General features: G+C 38.9%; 4 protein-coding genes across 4 annotated transcripts; 2 read left to right on the forward strand and 2 right to left on the reverse strand.

Moving 5' to 3' along the window:
- The first annotated feature begins 1128 nt into the window (after nt 1-1128).
- Nucleotides 1129-5070, forward strand: LOC115626894 (peroxidasin). Its single transcript, XM_030522404.1, has 7 exons — nt 1129-1224; nt 1667-1744; nt 1816-2048; nt 2113-2326; nt 3132-3309; nt 3419-3555; nt 4599-5070. Exons 2-7 carry the CDS (start codon nt 1669-1671, stop codon nt 4709-4711), a joined length of 951 nt encoding a protein of 316 aa, XP_030378264.1. The 5' UTR covers nt 1129-1224; nt 1667-1668; the 3' UTR covers nt 4712-5070.
- Nucleotides 5071-7188: 2118 nt separating this feature from the next.
- Nucleotides 7189-8921, reverse strand: LOC115626826 (bystin). The gene is made up of 5 exons (XM_030522307.1): nt 8730-8921; nt 8551-8668; nt 7681-8479; nt 7501-7620; nt 7189-7430 (listed from the first exon to the last, which is right to left on the reverse strand). Exons 1-5 carry the CDS (start codon nt 8856-8858, stop codon nt 7274-7276), a joined length of 1323 nt encoding a protein of 440 aa, XP_030378167.1. The 5' UTR covers nt 8859-8921; the 3' UTR covers nt 7189-7273.
- A 474-nt stretch (nt 8922-9395) lies between these two features.
- Nucleotides 9396-11944, forward strand: LOC115626649 (60S ribosomal protein L22). Its single transcript, XM_030522054.1, has 3 exons — nt 9396-9506; nt 9702-10331; nt 11510-11944. The coding sequence occupies exons 1-3, from the start codon at nt 9495-9497 to the stop codon at nt 11774-11776; spliced, it is 909 nt and encodes a 302-aa protein (XP_030377914.1). The 5' UTR covers nt 9396-9494; the 3' UTR covers nt 11777-11944.
- Nucleotides 11945-14997: 3053 nt separating this feature from the next.
- LOC115626941 (formin-like protein 7) lies at nt 14998-17346 on the reverse strand. The gene is made up of 3 exons (XM_030522457.1): nt 17188-17346; nt 16271-17010; nt 14998-16209 (listed from the first exon to the last, which is right to left on the reverse strand). The coding sequence occupies exons 2-3, from the start codon at nt 16950-16952 to the stop codon at nt 15566-15568; spliced, it is 1326 nt and encodes a 441-aa protein (XP_030378317.1). The 5' UTR covers nt 16953-17010; nt 17188-17346; the 3' UTR covers nt 14998-15565.
- Nucleotides 17347-17686: the final 340 nt, after the last annotated feature.

Genomic DNA, 17686 nt, shown 5'->3' on the forward strand with positions numbered 1-17686 from the left:
CACTAGATGCCGCTCCATGAACTTCATTCAAAATAAATCATTTCAAACTTACGCACACATAAAGGAAATGCTAATATCTAATGCTAATTTGCATCGTCTATTTTTTTTTGCGCAAGCGCCTATGAAAATAATGCTCAAAAGATGCTGAATGGAAGAGAAAAAGCTTTCTGTGCAGATGCTTTGATAAAAAAAAACCTGAATTGCTAACAATAATATGACAGGACTAAATAATCTTAACTTCAATTTAGCCAAGAATTTGATCACTGGAATATTTGTGCGTGTGAATATCGAATAATAAACAATAAATGCTTGGCGGCAACCGCTTTTGACGAATCGGAGCAAAAGCTTTGTTCTACATCTTAGCATCACTCTCTGTTGCGTCTGCAGGCTGCAACAACGAACAATTCGCAATCAGAATTAGAGGCAGTGTCGTGGCAAATGTGACGAAACCAACAACGGACTTTTTGGCCGGCAATCTAGGGAATACACGTTTAAGAGTGAGCAGTTGTGATATATTTTTTGGTGGGAAAGAGTTCTCATTCTGTTATTGATAAAACTCCAAATAAAGCAATGACTTGATATTTGAACTAATAACTTGAAGATATTCAAAAAAGAATACCTTAATTGTGATTATTTACAAACCAAGTTTCAACAAAAATATGACAAACCTAGAAGACATGTTATAAATTTGCCGTTTTATACTGACACTTCTTGAGACGCAATATTATAATGTACGAAAGCTAAAAGCTATTCCTCGAGATGCTGCAGCTGTTGAGATTTGTTATTTGTATTTTTTGGTACTCGTTCTCCGCCAGGAGAACGGCATGCGCACAAAGGGTCCTGACCTACATTCAAGTTATTGGTCACCTTAGTCAAGTAGTTGCAAAAAAGATAAATACACATGTGTGAATTGAAGAGCCTAATAAGAATCACATTTTCACACTTTCCTTCTCTCACACATAGTGAAATTGTACAGCTTCCGATTTGCATACCCCACTGACAAATACGATGTGGCAATCAGCCTAATGCTGAACACAAACATTACCAACAGCAACTAAAAAGGAAAGGAAAAGTGAAAGCCTAAAGAATATAATAATAACAGTGATATACATATACTCCATAACAAAAATAAAAAGTGTTACGACTCAGCTAACGATGAGGCTACGTTTACCAAGTTAGATAAAAGCATACATTCCATCAAAGTACAGACTTGCATATCCTGCGGTGAGTGTAAATACCTAAGTACAAAAATACCTACCTAAGTACACGCATAAATGTACGTACATACATACATGTATTTAGGTTTACTAAATATGTACACGCAATGTTTACATTTTATTACTCGGCTCTAAACTGTTTATTTTTTCCGCCGACTTTAAAAGGGGAGGGGAACAATTCAAGTGGGCAAAATCCATTGTTGCCATGGGCGCAGCCTTCTTTTCTAAATCGGTAACTTTTTCAAAATAGGCCAGAAAGTGCTTCATTATGCGTGTATGTGTGTGGGTGCGTGGCTGAGTGCTTGAGTGCTTGAGTGGGTGTGTGGGTGTGTAAGAGAGTGACTCTAACTAAGCAATTGGTTGAAAAGAATAAACAGCTTAAGCAGCATCGTTTGAACTTCATAGAAAGTAGTAATTTACAAATATGTAACGCCTTTTTCTGATTCCAGTGATGAAATCCAGATTATTTTGGATATTTGCAATTATATACTCAGCGCTACACCACATTGGATCCACCTCGACGACACGTGAGCAACATTATTCCAATATCCTTATCTAGCACATGTATAATATTTCAATAATGTGCCCACACTTACAGTGAAGCGACCGAGAGCTGGCGATCCTTTTGATACATTTCCGAAAAACTTCTGGCAAGAGTTCTCATCACCATTTACAGACACACCGGAAGATGAAGAGCTTGAGGTTACGGAGACCACCACTCACGAGCCATTCCCATTTTTTGCAGACCCCTACACTACAGTCAATATAAGCACTCAGTTATCTTCGAATGTTTATCTTCATTGTCGTGTCAATGACTTGCAGGGGAAAACCGTAAGAATCAAAAGACCTTTTTGTATAAATTGGGGCAAAAGTCATAAGTTTCTCCATTTACCAGGTCTCTTGGATGCGACGTAAAGGGGATGAACTGACGCTCATTACCTTTGGACAGCACACATATAGCGGAGACTCGCGATATTCTTTGGAATTTGAAGAGCCAAATGATTGGAAACTTTTGATACAGTTCGCCAATGAGCGCGACGAGGGTCCCTATGAATGTCAAGTATCTTCACATCCACCATTGGTACTATTAGTATACTTAACTATAATTGGTAAGTGCTCTGAACTACTTTATCGGCAGATGTAAGATCTTAAAGGGTTTTCTTTCTATGCAAGAATAACCTGTGGGATTATCGAAAAATAAAATAAACTCGTCTCGCGTAGGGGTCGGAAGAATTTATGAACCAAGATTTGTCAAGCGGCTCAGCCGTTTCCAAAATTCAGGCATTCATTCAGTTAGACGAACAGACGGACATGCTGAAATCGAATTGTCTTGTCTTGCTGATCAAGAGTATATATGTTTTATTGAGCCAGAGAAACTTTCCATTGACTGTTACATAAACTAAGAAAAAAATTGATGAAACAATTCCATTATAAATCAATTTAAAATGTACAATAGAGACAACATTTGAGAAATGTTCCCAAGTGGGTTTCAGCGGTATTATGTATTATCACAATTGGAAAATATCTATATTTATAAAAACAAACAAGTATGAAAAAATCGCTCTATAATAAAATATAGATATACATATATCTACCTATACGTGTATGCTCTTTGCATAAATTAAAACTCATTCTCATATTTTTCCTAAGAATAAAATGTATAGACTCCGTTCAGACTTGGTTTTAGAATGCAAGCTTTTTTTTTATTATTATTTATTTATTTATTTTTTTGTTGTACCACAATCCTTATATAGAATTTATACAACTCGGGTACAGAATTTGAAGCGTCCGTTAGGATGAAAAGAATAAAAGTGTTTTGTGATTGATTCTGTACCACTTAGTGAAGTAGTTATTAGTTATGACTTGTTCTTATAATCTAACTTACTTGTATAACTAAATGTTTTTTTATTACAGTTCCTCATGTGGAAATTCTCGATGAAAGAGGATCCGCCACTCCAGAAAAATATTACAAGGCTGGTAGCACCATTGAGCTGCAGTGCGTCATTTCGAAAATCCCTCATCCCTCAACGTACATCACGTGGCGCCACGGCGCCCGTTTGCTTAACTATGACACTAGCCGTGGTGGAATAAGGTGTGTTACACAATACGTATATATTGTGGCATATAAGTTTTTGCTTCAATAACTCACGGCTTACCTCTTGTTTAACTTCCCTATGCCTCCACTACGTACACATATGTAGTGTTAAAACGGACATGCTGCCCGGACGAGCGTTAAGTCGACTTTACATAGCCAATGCGAATCGACAGGACACCGGAAATTACACCTGCATGCTAGGAAATGAAATTACAGAGACTGTTGTAGTCCACGTACTCAATGGTAAGTGGGCTTTATGGAGAGCTATAGCCACAGAGCGAACAAATATTTGAACGGGCATAGAATGATGAGGCCGCGGAAATTGGGGAAACTGGTGTTCTTATTTAGGAGGAGTCTCACGAAAGCGAAACAAAAGACACTGCGACCTTATCTGGTCAAATAAGAGGAACCCTATACATACACGATTGCTTCTCCTCTTCCTTCTAAACGAGCCTAAGGCAGGAAAGTCATTTGTAACTGCCTTGTGAAGTTAAAGGAACATTGAGTCTCCTTTATTATTGATATTGATTTAACGATAATCGCCGATTTTCTTTTAAATATGATGCCTAGAGCTGTGATTTATTGCATTTAATGCTCATTTCCGTATCAGAAGAATTGTTAGAACACCACATTTCAATGTATAAACAATAATAAATGAATAAATCAATTCAAAGCTACCCTCTTGTCGGCAAACAAATCTGACATGAAGAAATGAGCCACAAATTGAAAACACATAATAGATAAAAGAAAGTCAGTGCCTTCAATTCAGAAGTCTTTCAAACGTCAGGACGAAGCTTTCAGCCCAAACAATTAAATGTGCTATCCACAAATTCCACGTGAGAAGCCATTGATTTCTAAGGCGATTCAGGCAAAGAGTCTTATGTTTGCTATTTACAATGATTAGACGAGCCAGATCGGTTTTGGGATAATGACATAAGTCATACAGTGATGAGTTCAAACATAACATTTTTGGACCGAACAGTGCTAAAAATATGTAAAGAAAGCTCAATGAAGAGTGTAAATAATAAATGCTCTGCTAGCAGTTATTGAATTCATTTCTTAAGTTATTTTCATTTATTTATTGTACGCAAGCTTTTTTAGTCTTATATTTTTTAATAAAAATAATAAAACTTTATGATATGTTTTTAAGAAAAGCGATTTTTGAGTTATGTATAATATATATTCAATAGCTGTGTTAACAAGGACCAAAAAGGATCAATTTGATCCATAAAGTTGCAATTGAGCATCTACAAATGTGTGTTTATTTCGTGCGCATCTATTTGCAGGTGAAGAGCCGGCTGCAATGCAGCATGCGAATGGGACGCGGTATATACCCAGTCCCCTAACTATGGTTGTGTTTTTTATAGTATGTGCGAGAGTCTCACTCTTTCAGCGATGACAACATTGTGGATTGTGGATAATGGAACACAAGACAACACACCAATGCTGTTAGCACTTCAAATCTAGATGAATTATAGGAAATGCAAAAACCAAATCTTGTCCAGGATTGCATTTTCAACTTTTACTCTAATCATGGGTTGTTTAAAATACATAGCATAAATTAATAGTAAAATTAAGTCAAAGAAAACGTATTTAAATATAGCAGAATAACAAACAAACAAAAAAAAAAGAGAAAAACAAAACAAATGCAAATTCGTAAATAAGGGCGTACGCAAGCATTCCGAAACGAATTGGCAATTTTACTATACATACATAAATGTATGCATACAATTCATACATACATTAATAGATATAGTACGATCGTACTACGACAGCCATTTTTTTGTTGGCTGCTATCCTACAGCCAACTGGAAGATATTAATTTAAAATTTTGTATTTGGTGTTCATGCATCGTTTATATTATGCATTTTAAATTACTTTGTATTCTTTGCTGCAACACAATTTATATACATACATACAGAAATTCGGGACGCCGAAGTTCATATGCATATACAGTCAGTATCAGAAATGAACATAAGGATGCACATATTTTTTTAAGTTTTTCCCGTTTTGATTTATCCAACTAAGGACCAATGGCAGAAATTCAACCGAGAACTGCAACTAACCTATGTTCCGGTTAATAATAATAATAATTTAATAAAAAATCCAATCCAATACCTGAAACAAAATAAGCTTCGGCCTCAATATTCAGTTGACACCGTTATCAATATTTAGTTTAATTTAAAAATCGAAATCAGCTTACCGATACATATTTATCGAAAAATCCGTAGTTTCAGTTTTTGGCCCATAGGTGTAATTCTTCTATTCTTCTTCTATTCTCCACTAACTGAGAGTACTGAAGTTAAAAGGATTTTATTTCGAAAATATATTTTTAGATCTTTGCGTTTCTATTAACTGTATTTACTGTATATGCTCAATAGTTAGCAATTATTTATATGCATTATTATTGAGCTACATATTCATACATGAATGGATAAAGATCTCCACAAATTTGATCGTTTTAATTCTTTTGTTATAAGTCTCTTTTGGGTTTTATGTATACCCAATATGATGTAGGAGGCACTGTCAATGTCTTATAGACAATAGCGACTGTAGCCCACACCCTAGGAATGTTAACAAACTGTGCCATTTTAAATGGATACATATCGTTTAATTTTATAGATCTAAATATGGAAAAAAGAAGGAATATCGACAGTTTCAGTTATTCATATATACCTAATAACAATAAGTCGGAAGCGTTAATTTTGTTTACCATATACATGTAGTGTAAATGTTTTAAACATTCCCTAGATTGTTGTTAATTAGGTTGCGGAACCAATGACCATTTGAGCCAAACATACATACATATGTATATGTATCTTTGTCAAAACAAAATTCAGTGAAAACGAAATATACATACTTATAAACACGGACCAATGGGTGAAGGAATTCTTTTTTTCGAGGGTCCCAAAAATCAGAAATGGAAAATAAGACACAACCCTTAACTTTCTTTGATTGGGGCTAGGTGGAGAGTAAATATCATTTGTTATTCCTATTAATATAGTTCTAAATATACATAAATACACGCACATGTATTTAAATATTGTTATAAACATTTATAAGAATGCCAAACCGCATTGAAAAGATCAGTGTGCCGCTTTTTAGCTTTCTCTTTTCTCCAGTTGCCAGTCTGGACATGTTTCATTCATTATTTTAATTTATTTCTTATTTATATTAATGTTAACGAGACGAGATTCTGCAATAGAACGAACATAGTCAGTCTTCATTTAGAAGATTTTGCTAAGCAATACACCAAATGTTTATAATAAGGTCTTTAAAAAGACATTTCTATTCGCCCGTTTGAGGTAAAAAAAAACCAAAAACCAAAAACAAAACAAATTTTCACATTAAAAACGAAACATTTTACGATAAGATTTAAAGCTTGGCTAATTTTAAAGGTCCACAGTAGCTATTGTAAATTTTGAAATTGATTCGAGGCGGCGGTTCATGATTGTATGCCCTTAGATACAAAAATGTTGGAGTGAGATAACGAAACAATACATAGAGACTAAAGAAAGTGACAAACTTTTAGAAAAACGTTTTGGTTACAGAAATATGTAAGCATAATTAAAATCAAGATTAATCTATAATTGCGAAGTCACTTAACTTTTGGAAAAGTGACGTTGGCCGCAACGATACCGTCATTATCAAAATAAAGCAAATTTGTATAAAATAAATGTAACAAAAATCAATGTCAATGATTTATTTTGTTTTTTTTATTAACAGTTTAATATTCCATAAATGTATTTTTTATTTTTCAACATATGCAGAACCAAATAAAATATAAAAGCCAGATATCGTCAAATTGGAAATTTATTCACCTATTCCGTACTCACAGATTCAAAACAAACAACCACAAAAATAGCGCACACCTAATTGGTTTAGTTTGTGATTTATATTTTTTACAAATATAACAATATAATTTATACACTATGCATAAAATCCAATATTGGAGTTGAGTTTAACCGAAATACTCGACATCGGCATCTGTGAACATTGTGACGTCCTTAGCTTTTACTCCACCATTAGCATCAGTTTCCATCATTTCTATATCACGGCATACAGCTGCTTGCAGTTCCCTGCGGATATCTGCTGTAATCTTTGGATGGAATTGTTTTCTGCAAACAAATATACATACATATATCGTGAAAGAATTGTTTTTGAAAATATATACGGCTTTGTACTTACTTTAAAAGCTGAAGAAGAGCATCCTTTTGCTCGGATGATATATCATTTTTGTAACGCTGCGCGAAAGCAAGCAGACTTTGATGCCACAGAACTGGCAATTCGCGCTTCTCGTTTTCGAATCTATCAACAATTTTTAACATATAGTACGACAAGCTACTCTTATTTAATATAGTTAATTACCTTAAAAAGTGAAAGACGGCCGCATCAATGACGCGGTATGGCAAGGCGTAGCGCTTGTCAAGGAAGTACCGTATAAATATTGAATTGGCACCAGAGTAGTTCATTTCACAAATTTTAAGGAGACAAGCTGACGAATGCAGCACAGGTATCGAGTTCCGGGCAATTACACTGCCAAATATAATTGCCTCACGTAATGTACAATCACCCGATTCCAGCAAGGGCAGTATAATGCCTTTCATAAAGGCGGCCGGCTTAAAGAGTGCACGTTTCAGAGCATTGTACAAGTGCATGTTAAGCTTCTTATATTCGCAGAGATCGTCGCGCACTCGTGGAAGTAGCACCAGATTGTAAAATCGCTGAGCCATCGCCTGGGACAGCACTGAGCAAAATATGCGTGTGCCTTGGAACATTGCTGCAGCGGTCCAGTTATGCGGCTCCGTAATGAAAAGTATTTGCTCCCAGTTTCTCAGTCTGGGTATTATTTTGAAGGCTTTTGGAACTTTGCCGCTGCGGTAGCGTTTTAATACATCCCGGACGCCTTCGTACATCTCCTTTACCCTGGGATCAATTTCTTCAATTTGAAGTGAGCCTTCATCGGAGACTTTCGTATGTATGTCTGCTTCCTTCTCCTGAATCCTTTGCATAATCATTTCGGACAATTGCAGTGTGCGCTTGCCCGCCCCCTCCTTAGGCGGCTGTGCGAATCGCTCAAAGGCAGCAAGATCCTCAGCATCCATGTCCAAATCAGGCATGAAATCCGTTTCGTTAACTTCTTCTTCCGCAATTTTGTCATCATCGCCTTTAAGAGTAGAATGGGTGCGATCAAATATAAGCCATGTTTAAGAATATTGAGATGAAGCTCATACTTACGTAAATTAAATTTAGCGATCTTCCTATCCACTAAACTTGGAAAGTTCTCTTCATTCAGTTCCAACTGTTGTTGTTTAGCAGCTGCCAAAATCTTTTGGCTGCTTTTAGCATCAATGTTCTGCATTAAACAAAGTAGGCGATCAGGACTGACGATTTCTTGGCATATCATAAATACTCACCGGCGTCTCCTCAGCGCGCAATTTAAACTTGTCCTTGTTTCTGTGTTTTGCCACCTTTCCTTCGGTAATCTGTTTTTCCAAATTGACATTTTTCTGTGGCGCCAAGTTTGCTTTTTTAGGCTTCCCCATTTTTGCGTGTTTGCTAAAAATTAACAACAATAATGGAAGTAGATTTTTACACGTGCTGTGATGGTCAAGTGTTTACAATGCAAAAGAGAGAATAATTCAGTTAGTTCATAATAGATGGCGCCAAAGAAATGTGGACACACTGCTATCGGGAACATAACAACAGTGCACTCTCGACTGGCGAACTATATTTAGATTTTTTTATTAAAATTATATTATATATATTTATTGGCAACGCATAGGCAGCGATAATAAAGCAGTGAAAGTGGTACAAAAAGTATTATTTTAAAAGTAATTTAATATTTAGAACCATATTTTAAAATACAATTTTATTGAGAAAAGACCAAACTACTTAGCTATGTTTAAATGTATGTACATACATACATATATATGGCAAAATGCTATTTAAAAATAGCCAATAAATGTGTTCACTGTACATCTGCCTTTCGAAACACACAAGCGTTGCCAGTTTGTTGCACAACGTCAAATGGCACCTGCGACTGAGTTTCAAGCCGCCACTTAAAGTAACGCCGTCGGATCGAATTCGTCGGCCTACCTATATTTTTGACAGCTAGCGTTTCGTTCTTTTCCTGTTCATCTTTCTTTCGTAACGCGCACGTCGCAAAGAGCAGTAACGTAATGGCTCCAACTGTAAGTGCCAAAAGTTGTGAAAATAATGTGCTGTAACAAGTTAATGTGCAGAATAAATACAAAATAGGCACCGCCAAATTATTTGCGAACATAATATAAGCAATTATTTACTATAATGCCCGTGATGGTTTAATAATCTTGTGATTACTATTGTGTTCCGTGTTATAATTTTGTTTTCTTTTTTTTATCGCACAGGCGAAGACCAACAAGGGTGATACCAAAAGTGCTGCTAAGCCAGCTGAAAAGAAGGCCGCGCCGGCCGCTGCCAAGGGCAAAGTCGAGAAACCCAAAGCTGAAGCTGCCAAGCCTGCAGCCGCAGCTGCTAAGAATGTGAAGAAGGCGCCAGAAGCCGCTAAGGACGTTAAGGCGGCCGCTGCCGCCAAGCCTGCTGCTGCTGCTAAGCCAGCTGCTGCAAAGCCCGCCCCTGCTAAGGATGCCGGCAAGAAGGCTCCAGCTGCAGCCCCTAAGAAGGACGCAAAGGCAGCCGCTCCCGCCAAGGCTGCTGCACCGGCTGCCAAGAAACCAGCTGCTGCCACTGCTGCTGCTCCAGCTGCCAAGAAGGCTGCACCGGCCGCTGCCAAGGCTGCTGCTCCAGCTGCTGCGGCTGCCGCTCCAGCTGCACCTGCTGCTGCAGCTAAGCCAGCTGCCAAGCCGGCCGCACCCAAGCCTAAAGCAAAGACAGCCGCACCTGCAGCCACATCCAGCAAGGTTGTGAAGAGGAACGTGTTGCGCGGCAAGGGCCAAAAGAAGAAGAAGGTTTCTCTGCGTTTCACCATCGACTGCACCAACATTGCTGAGGACAACATCATGGATGTGGCCGATTTTGTAAGTACCATGCCGAAGCAGGCTACTAACGAACGCATACCTCATCCAACACGATGATGTCGGCATCCACGGAATAGCGCCTTCATAAGTTCTCTGCGGCAGCGGTCACAGCGATCAATCAAGATGGTGACGAATATTATGCTGTTGCTTCCAACCACACCAAGCTAATCTTTGCCGCGTTTTGCGCATGGTTCTGGTTAAAACGTGATGGTGATAGCAAATATATATCATTTAGCAATTAGCTGCTTGTGGACTAATAAAACCCACAGGTTGCTACAACATAATGAGACATCCTCTAATTCCTCAACTAACTCGACAATCACTGTGGCCGATTGCTGCGGACGGACGCTCAATCTCTCGAGAGAAGGCTTTGCACAGCTTCGCGTTCGTTTTTTTTTTTCCTTGCCTTTTTTCTTTTAAATATTCGTAATTTCTGTTGCTTTCAAGCAATACGCGTCGCGATTAAAAACGCTTCCTCTCCCTTGGGAAGCGCGTTGAGAAGGGGCTCTGGACGCTGCACAACGGGGTAGCCACTGATCGCCAGTACTGGGTCTGGCCAGTAGGTGCAACCGTCTGTGAACAGTGTCAAGTCGTGCTATGTGTACCGCCACGTGGTGGGCCCTGGGTTGTCGACGTCACATCCGTGTCGTGACAGGCCAAAATTCATAGTGCGCCCTGCCAAAGCGTATCGAAAATTGTAACGCTGCAGGTTTTCCCATGTTTAAAAGCAAAGCCGAGTTATATTTCGCATAGAAATTTGTCTAAAGAATTAATTGCACCCAATTCCGGGGAAAACCGATTGCGCTACACGCGCCAGTTATTCATATTGAATGGACTTCAGAATAAGTTTAGAGACTGAGCAGGGCGCCCACAAATGATGCCTTCATGTGGAAACAGGTAACTGACTCTTTGCCATTTAATATACGTGTAATCTCTTTAACAGGCCACGCCGATTTGCCGTCAGAGAGTGAGCTCATTGCGTCGCTCTGATGGCAGTGTACTCAGTGGCATATTAAAAAATTGGTCACTCTTCCTTATTTGGGCTTAAAATTTACAATATCCTTGATTTTTTGCCTTAACAATGAAAGAGACAGCGTTATTACATGCGCTATTCGCTCACTGCTTCTCTCCCTGTCTTTCGCGACACTAACTCGTGCCGTCTCTCTCGCAATTCACAGGAGAAATACGTGAAGGCGCGTCTTAAGGTGAACGGAAAAGTCAACAATCTGGGCAACAACGTCACCTTTGAGCGTTCGAAGATGCAGCTGAACGTGACTTCCGACGTGCACTTCTCCAAGGCCTACCTCAAGTACTTGACCAAGAAGTACTTGAAGAAGAACAGTCTGCGTGATTGGATCCGTGTCGTTGCCAATTCGAAGGAATCCTATGAGCTCCGCTACTTCAGAATCAGCTCCAACGATGATGAAGATGATGATGCCGAGTAAAAATCGACTCAACACATCAGTACATTGCTGAGTCTCTATGTTTTTAATAATCACCACACGATCGTTTCAGCGGAGAGCGTGTTTTTTTATGCAAGTAATGAGACAATGTAAAAAACATAAAAGAAAAAAGCAGAGTTTTTACAATAAAATCTATTAACTCGAAGCCAACGTGTAATTTCATTCTTATTTTTTAGCGAACTGAAATAGAGAGATATACATACATACATACATATGTATGTATATTATTAAATAATTGATCCCCTTCAAGGTAGGGTTGAGTTACATTTTAAGTCATTGGACCGTGAACGAAGTATTTGCTTCTGTTTCGCCAACTCAAATGGAACAGCAATGCCAATATCGATTAAATGCCACTGTCCATGCAAATTGTAACTTAAAAAGCAAATGTTGAATTTATATTCTAGCATTTGGGAGTTGGGCGTCCAGGCCATTTTGCTTGTAACTACAAATTAATCTAAATCGAATTTCGATTCTGGCACCAATTCTCCCAATTCTGAGTAAAAGAGCAGACCCACAAAGCATATACAGTGAGTCGCAGCTTATTTATTTTTATTATTATTATTAATCTTTAAAACGCTTTGTTAAATCAAAATTTCTTAAATGCAGTATTGTAGCTATTTACTTATAATATATTTGATAAGTTTAGTGAGTTTCGCGCATTGCTTTATTTTTCAACAAAACAGAAATGGATCATATTGCAACCAAACAAAGGTCACAGCCTATTTCGTGCAGTGACTTACGTTCGCGAGCACTGTCGAATGGTTAACCGAAATGGAGTTCTTCCATTCTAATTAGCAATGGGTTAACTAATTTATTTCCATAAATTTTCCGTTTTTTCCCAATTCAATATAAATATTTTTAGCATTTTTAAGTATGGGTCGCTTTTTGGGTCGTTAATTGGTGCTCCTGCATTATAAAGAAGGCATGAGCCAACGGAAAATAGCGGAACTCGTACATCTGAGTCCTGGTAAAGTGCAGAGCATCATCGAACGCCTTGTACGTGAGAATTAGAATTAATTAAAGTACGAAAAATTAAAGAAAGCCCCAAATTAGCCGTACAAATAGGGGATGAACTGGGCAAAAAATCCTCTGCACAAACCATCCTCCGTGTGCTGGGGAAATACGCTTTCAATGGTCGACAACCTTTAGGAAGCCGTTTATGTTCCCAAGAAATAAGATGTGCCAACTTTAATTTGCCAAGCATTTCGTTCTGAAGCCAATCTCAAGATGGAACGACGTAATTTTTACAGCCGAGTCCATATTTAATATCAATGGGTCCAACCGAATGCAGCGGGAATGGTGTATAGCGAATAATCCGCTTCAAAAGAAACATCTTATTCCTACATCTAGGCACGGAGGAGGGGTAGTAAATGTTTGGGCCTGTATGTCTGATTGGGTTTGGGAATCTTTTTCCATTTTACCAAGGCAATGACCCAAATCATAAATCGGGAGTTGTGCAGACTTGGCTGATCTAGAACTGTCAACACGGTATGATTCCGCCAGCTCAGTCAGCAGACTTGACATTAAATTTTTTGGCAATTTTGGATTAAGCTATTAGGAAACGGCAAATTTAAAACATAAATGACCCAAAGAAGGCCATATCGGAAGAATGTCGAAAAACACCATTAGAAACTACAAACAAATTTCTGGCTTCTATCAATAACCATTTGAAAACCCTTGTCCAATATAAAAATGGCCAAACCAAATATTAAATATTAATTTAAAATACATTTTTTGAAGTATGAAGCCACTGCACGAAATAAGCTGTGACCTAAAATCCTTTTAGTTTTTGTTATTTTTTGACTTAAATATTATTAATAGAAAACAATGCAATCCCTTTTAAAATATATATTAGGTTATCAACAAATTGGCGTTTAAATTTGTTGGCTATTGTTTATAATTTGCCTGTAAGGGCATTTCAAAGTAAATTTTTGCGCCTGCACGAAATAAACATGTACATAGGTACATATTTATATGTACAAATATTATTCATATAATATAGTCTGACGAAACAAGACGATGTGGTCGAGTCTGTCGGTATGAGCGGAAGGTTCTCAGAAAGTATAGTACAGTATTACAGCAAGAATAATTAAACTCAAATTCTACTAAGTTTACTATTCGCTATTAGTAATTTTCTCTTACTCTTTAAATTACTTAAGCACTCTAGGACTTGATTCTTGTTTTATTGAAAAATTATACTAGAAAGTCCTGATGCCAGATGGCTGTAACAGGAAAGAAGAAATTTGAAACATGAAAGCTGTGGCCAACTTAATTTCGAACCATATATAGTCTCGTTATTTTATATAGCCGATCGGTGCAAAAATTCGTCCTAGTATAACGTTTTCTAGTTTCATCAAAGGGGGTAAATTATATCATATAAGTGCCAATAGAAAGATCGGTTCAAAAATCAAACTTAATGCCAAAACTTGTTTGGAATCAATATAGCTGTCCATATGAACACTACGATCTTTTGAGTCAAAACTGCTGAAGATACCGAACTTGGCACTAGACTTGTCTTATCCATACACTGATCATGTTTATGGGTATATTATGTTTATGAAAGTTATGTAATGGGCAGAAGGAAGCATCTCCGACCCTGTAAAACATTAACATACTTAATCAGCATGACAAGACAAACCGATCTGTCAGGATCATATTTTTCCCTCCATCCCGCGCTACAGAATTTCAATACAGTTCTCAAAGCTACACAAACGAAGCACTTTAAACGAGATTCATATATAATTCTAGAAATTTAACAGAAATTTTGACCAAATCAGCCTACACTAAGAAGAGAACTACGTACACCAGAACTACGTATGCACACGCATATAAAAGAGTCGGGCTACTTCGCAATTACCTTCTTTTGATTCTTAAAATATTCCAGATATGGGTAAATTAAATTGTTCAATATGTTATACGCAAATGTGATAATCAATTTTATATACAGCTGCTATTTGCTATATTTTGTTGCTATGTCAATAAATTACCGTAGTACTCCCATCTTGATGTTATGCGAATAGCAGCATGCCCTCATCGGGCTGAACACTATTTCTTAGGAAGCCACAAGTTTCAATTATTTAACTGCATTGTATTTATAAGTAGGGAGGGAACTGAAGCTGTGGATTAAACCGGTTCTAAATTATAGATAAGTTTCCCATTCGTGCCTTTTATCACAGACTAATTAATTAAACTGGGTGTGTGTGTGTGTGTGCTGGAGCTTTTTATTAGTTGATCGAAAATGTAACAATGCAAAAATAGAAAGTGCAAAATTGTAATATCTGTATGTATATGTAAATATAGGCACATTCGTTATGTGTCATAAATTTGTTAACAATTACAAAAATATACACTGAGATGTCTTTTAGGCTTATGAGTCAAAATTAGTTTCACAATTTTATCATAACATATTATATTCGCAATACATGTATGTATATATATAATTTAACGAGATTCAAATTCACAGTTTTAGTTTAAGCTGCCGTATTAGAAATCACAAATTGCAAGCGAAGGTCGCCGGAAATATCAGGGGCGAGCTTTGGAATACTATATACTTGTATGTAGGGGGGGACAATACTAATAAATAACAACATTGTTGAGTACTTTTCAAATAAGTGGACGGGGCTTCTTTATGTTTGTTCGTGTTGGGTTGGGTTGAATTGTGTTCTTGTGGATGTGAGCATTGGTTGGGGGTGTGAGGGTGAGGCAAATAAAAAGTGCACAACAAATTGGAACGTTCGCGACGTCTGCACAACAAATACGAGTCGAGCGGCTCTAATTAGCGTAATTGCGCATGAAAAGGGCGCTAAAGAGTATAACCATGGCCAAGAGGCTGCCATCAATGGTACGAAGCACAGCACTGGCTCCACTGCTTGCGTTGGCACGCACGGCTGCCTGATCGGGAGGCACCGCGCCAGGTGGCTGGACTTGTTGTGAGCCCGGCTGAGCAGGAGCCATGGGGGCCAGAGGCGCTGGTCCTTCACCTGGTGCGGCAGCGGGTGGTGGGGGTTCTGGATAGCAGGCCACCTTCTCCACCTCAATCATTTTGCTGCTGTCCGTTGGATCCGTTTCGTTAACCTTGGTTGGTACACAAATAATGCGTCCAGTTGGCGGTGGAGGAGCAGCGGCATCGGTGCCATTAGCTGGCATTGTCGACTGTCCATCCATTGGAGCAAGTGGGGCCAGTGGAGCAGGAGCAGCTGCAACATCAGTTGTATTCATAGGTTGGCCCGCCGCATTGATGACTGTGGTACCATCGGTGGCATTTACTGGCACACCATTGTTGATTATGATTATGCGATCAGTACCACCAGCTGCAGCAGGCGCGGCGGCTGCAGCCTGAGAGGAGCTGCCGCCCGAAGGTGTCAGTGCATGACCAATCAGGGCGCCACCTAGGCCACCAGCCAGAAGCCCTGTGCCTGTAAAGTAGCGTGATTAATGCAAATATTGCCACAAGATTGGCATACAAGGTAGACTTACCGAAGCCCGAGCCGGAAGACTGCTGTGGTGGCTGACTATATAATATGGCGCCTGGTGGCAATGCAGCTCCCTGTTGGTAGACAGTAGCACCTGGTGGTGGTGCAGCAGCTCCAGGATAGTATCCGCCGGGCATATGTCCTCCAGTCTGATAGGTGCCGCCAGACGGGTAGCCTGCATACGTCTGACCATGATTCTGGGTGGCCGATATGGGCTGATGCACATTACTGGCACCATAGCTGGGTGCTGCAGCACCATAGCTAGGCGGTGCAGCACCATAATTTGGAGCATGGTAAGAGGGCGGTTGCTCGTGCATGTTTGTTTTGGCACCGCCTACAGGGTTCGAGGCGGAATAAGCGGGTGGTGGACCCTGGGGCACATTCCAGCCAATAGCCGCATTATTCGAATTTGCATTGCCGGTACCGGTGGCCGGACGATTCGGCTGTGAATTATAGTTGGGATAGCTGAGCTTGGCAACATCGGCATGGGTATTACCGGCGCCGCCGTTGTTGTGGGTGTTGTAACTAGGCTGAGTCACGTGCCCTGAGTTGCTGGACGATGGTGACGATGTTTTGCGTTGGTTGCTTTGGGTACGGCGCGCCTCCACAACATTTACGCCTCCGTGCGTCAACAGTAAAGCAAACACTGTGACGGCGACAAATGCGCATTTGGAACTCATCATCATCACAGGTATTGTGATCAACGTCGACGTCAACGACTTTAACGATTTTCAATATTAATGGCTGAAACGAAATAAAGGGGTTAACTGAAGAAGCGACAGCAACAACTGTGACAATGACAATAGCTGCAATATTGGCAAATCAACTGATCAAAATGGGACCAAAACCATAAATTGTATTTGTACATACGTATGTATGTTTATATATAGGTATGTACATAAATATATATATGCTAATTACCAAAACTTGTTTTTCTGATTTCAATTGTTGCTGTCTACAGACTTATTAACAGTTTGCACTACCGCCGTTAGCCAGTTAAACAGCAATTATGCGAGAGCTCTGGCAAAAAACGTCTCAAACGTTACGAGTTTCTCAGGTGAATAGTCTGGCGAAAACGTTTTTGCAGCTGTTGACCGACGCAGCGGCACTGCATTATTTTTGAGCGGCTTTACAGTGCTGCCAAGCCATTTGAACTGTAACAAGTCATGCAATCAACCAAGACATCGTGCACGTTGATTAAATTTAAATTTAAATTTTTATAAGCTACAATTTCAATTACTTTATAGCAATAACTATGTATACCATGTAACATTTGAAAATTATTAGTCATAACATTGCCTTTTTTGTAATGACCTGTAACGGCCCGCATAGTGCTGCCACTCGCTTTCAATGTTGAAGAGCTGCATCCCTGGTTTATGCAACAGCTGTTTGTAGTGATATAGGCCGGCAACGAATTCGA

Source organism: Scaptodrosophila lebanonensis, unplaced genomic scaffold (genome assembly GCF_003285725.1).
Source record: "Scaptodrosophila lebanonensis strain 11010-0011.00,11010-0021.00 unplaced genomic scaffold, SlebRS2 tig00000089-arrow-pilon, whole genome shotgun sequence".
Classification (NCBI taxonomy): domain Eukaryota; kingdom Metazoa; phylum Arthropoda; class Insecta; order Diptera; family Drosophilidae; genus Scaptodrosophila; species Scaptodrosophila lebanonensis.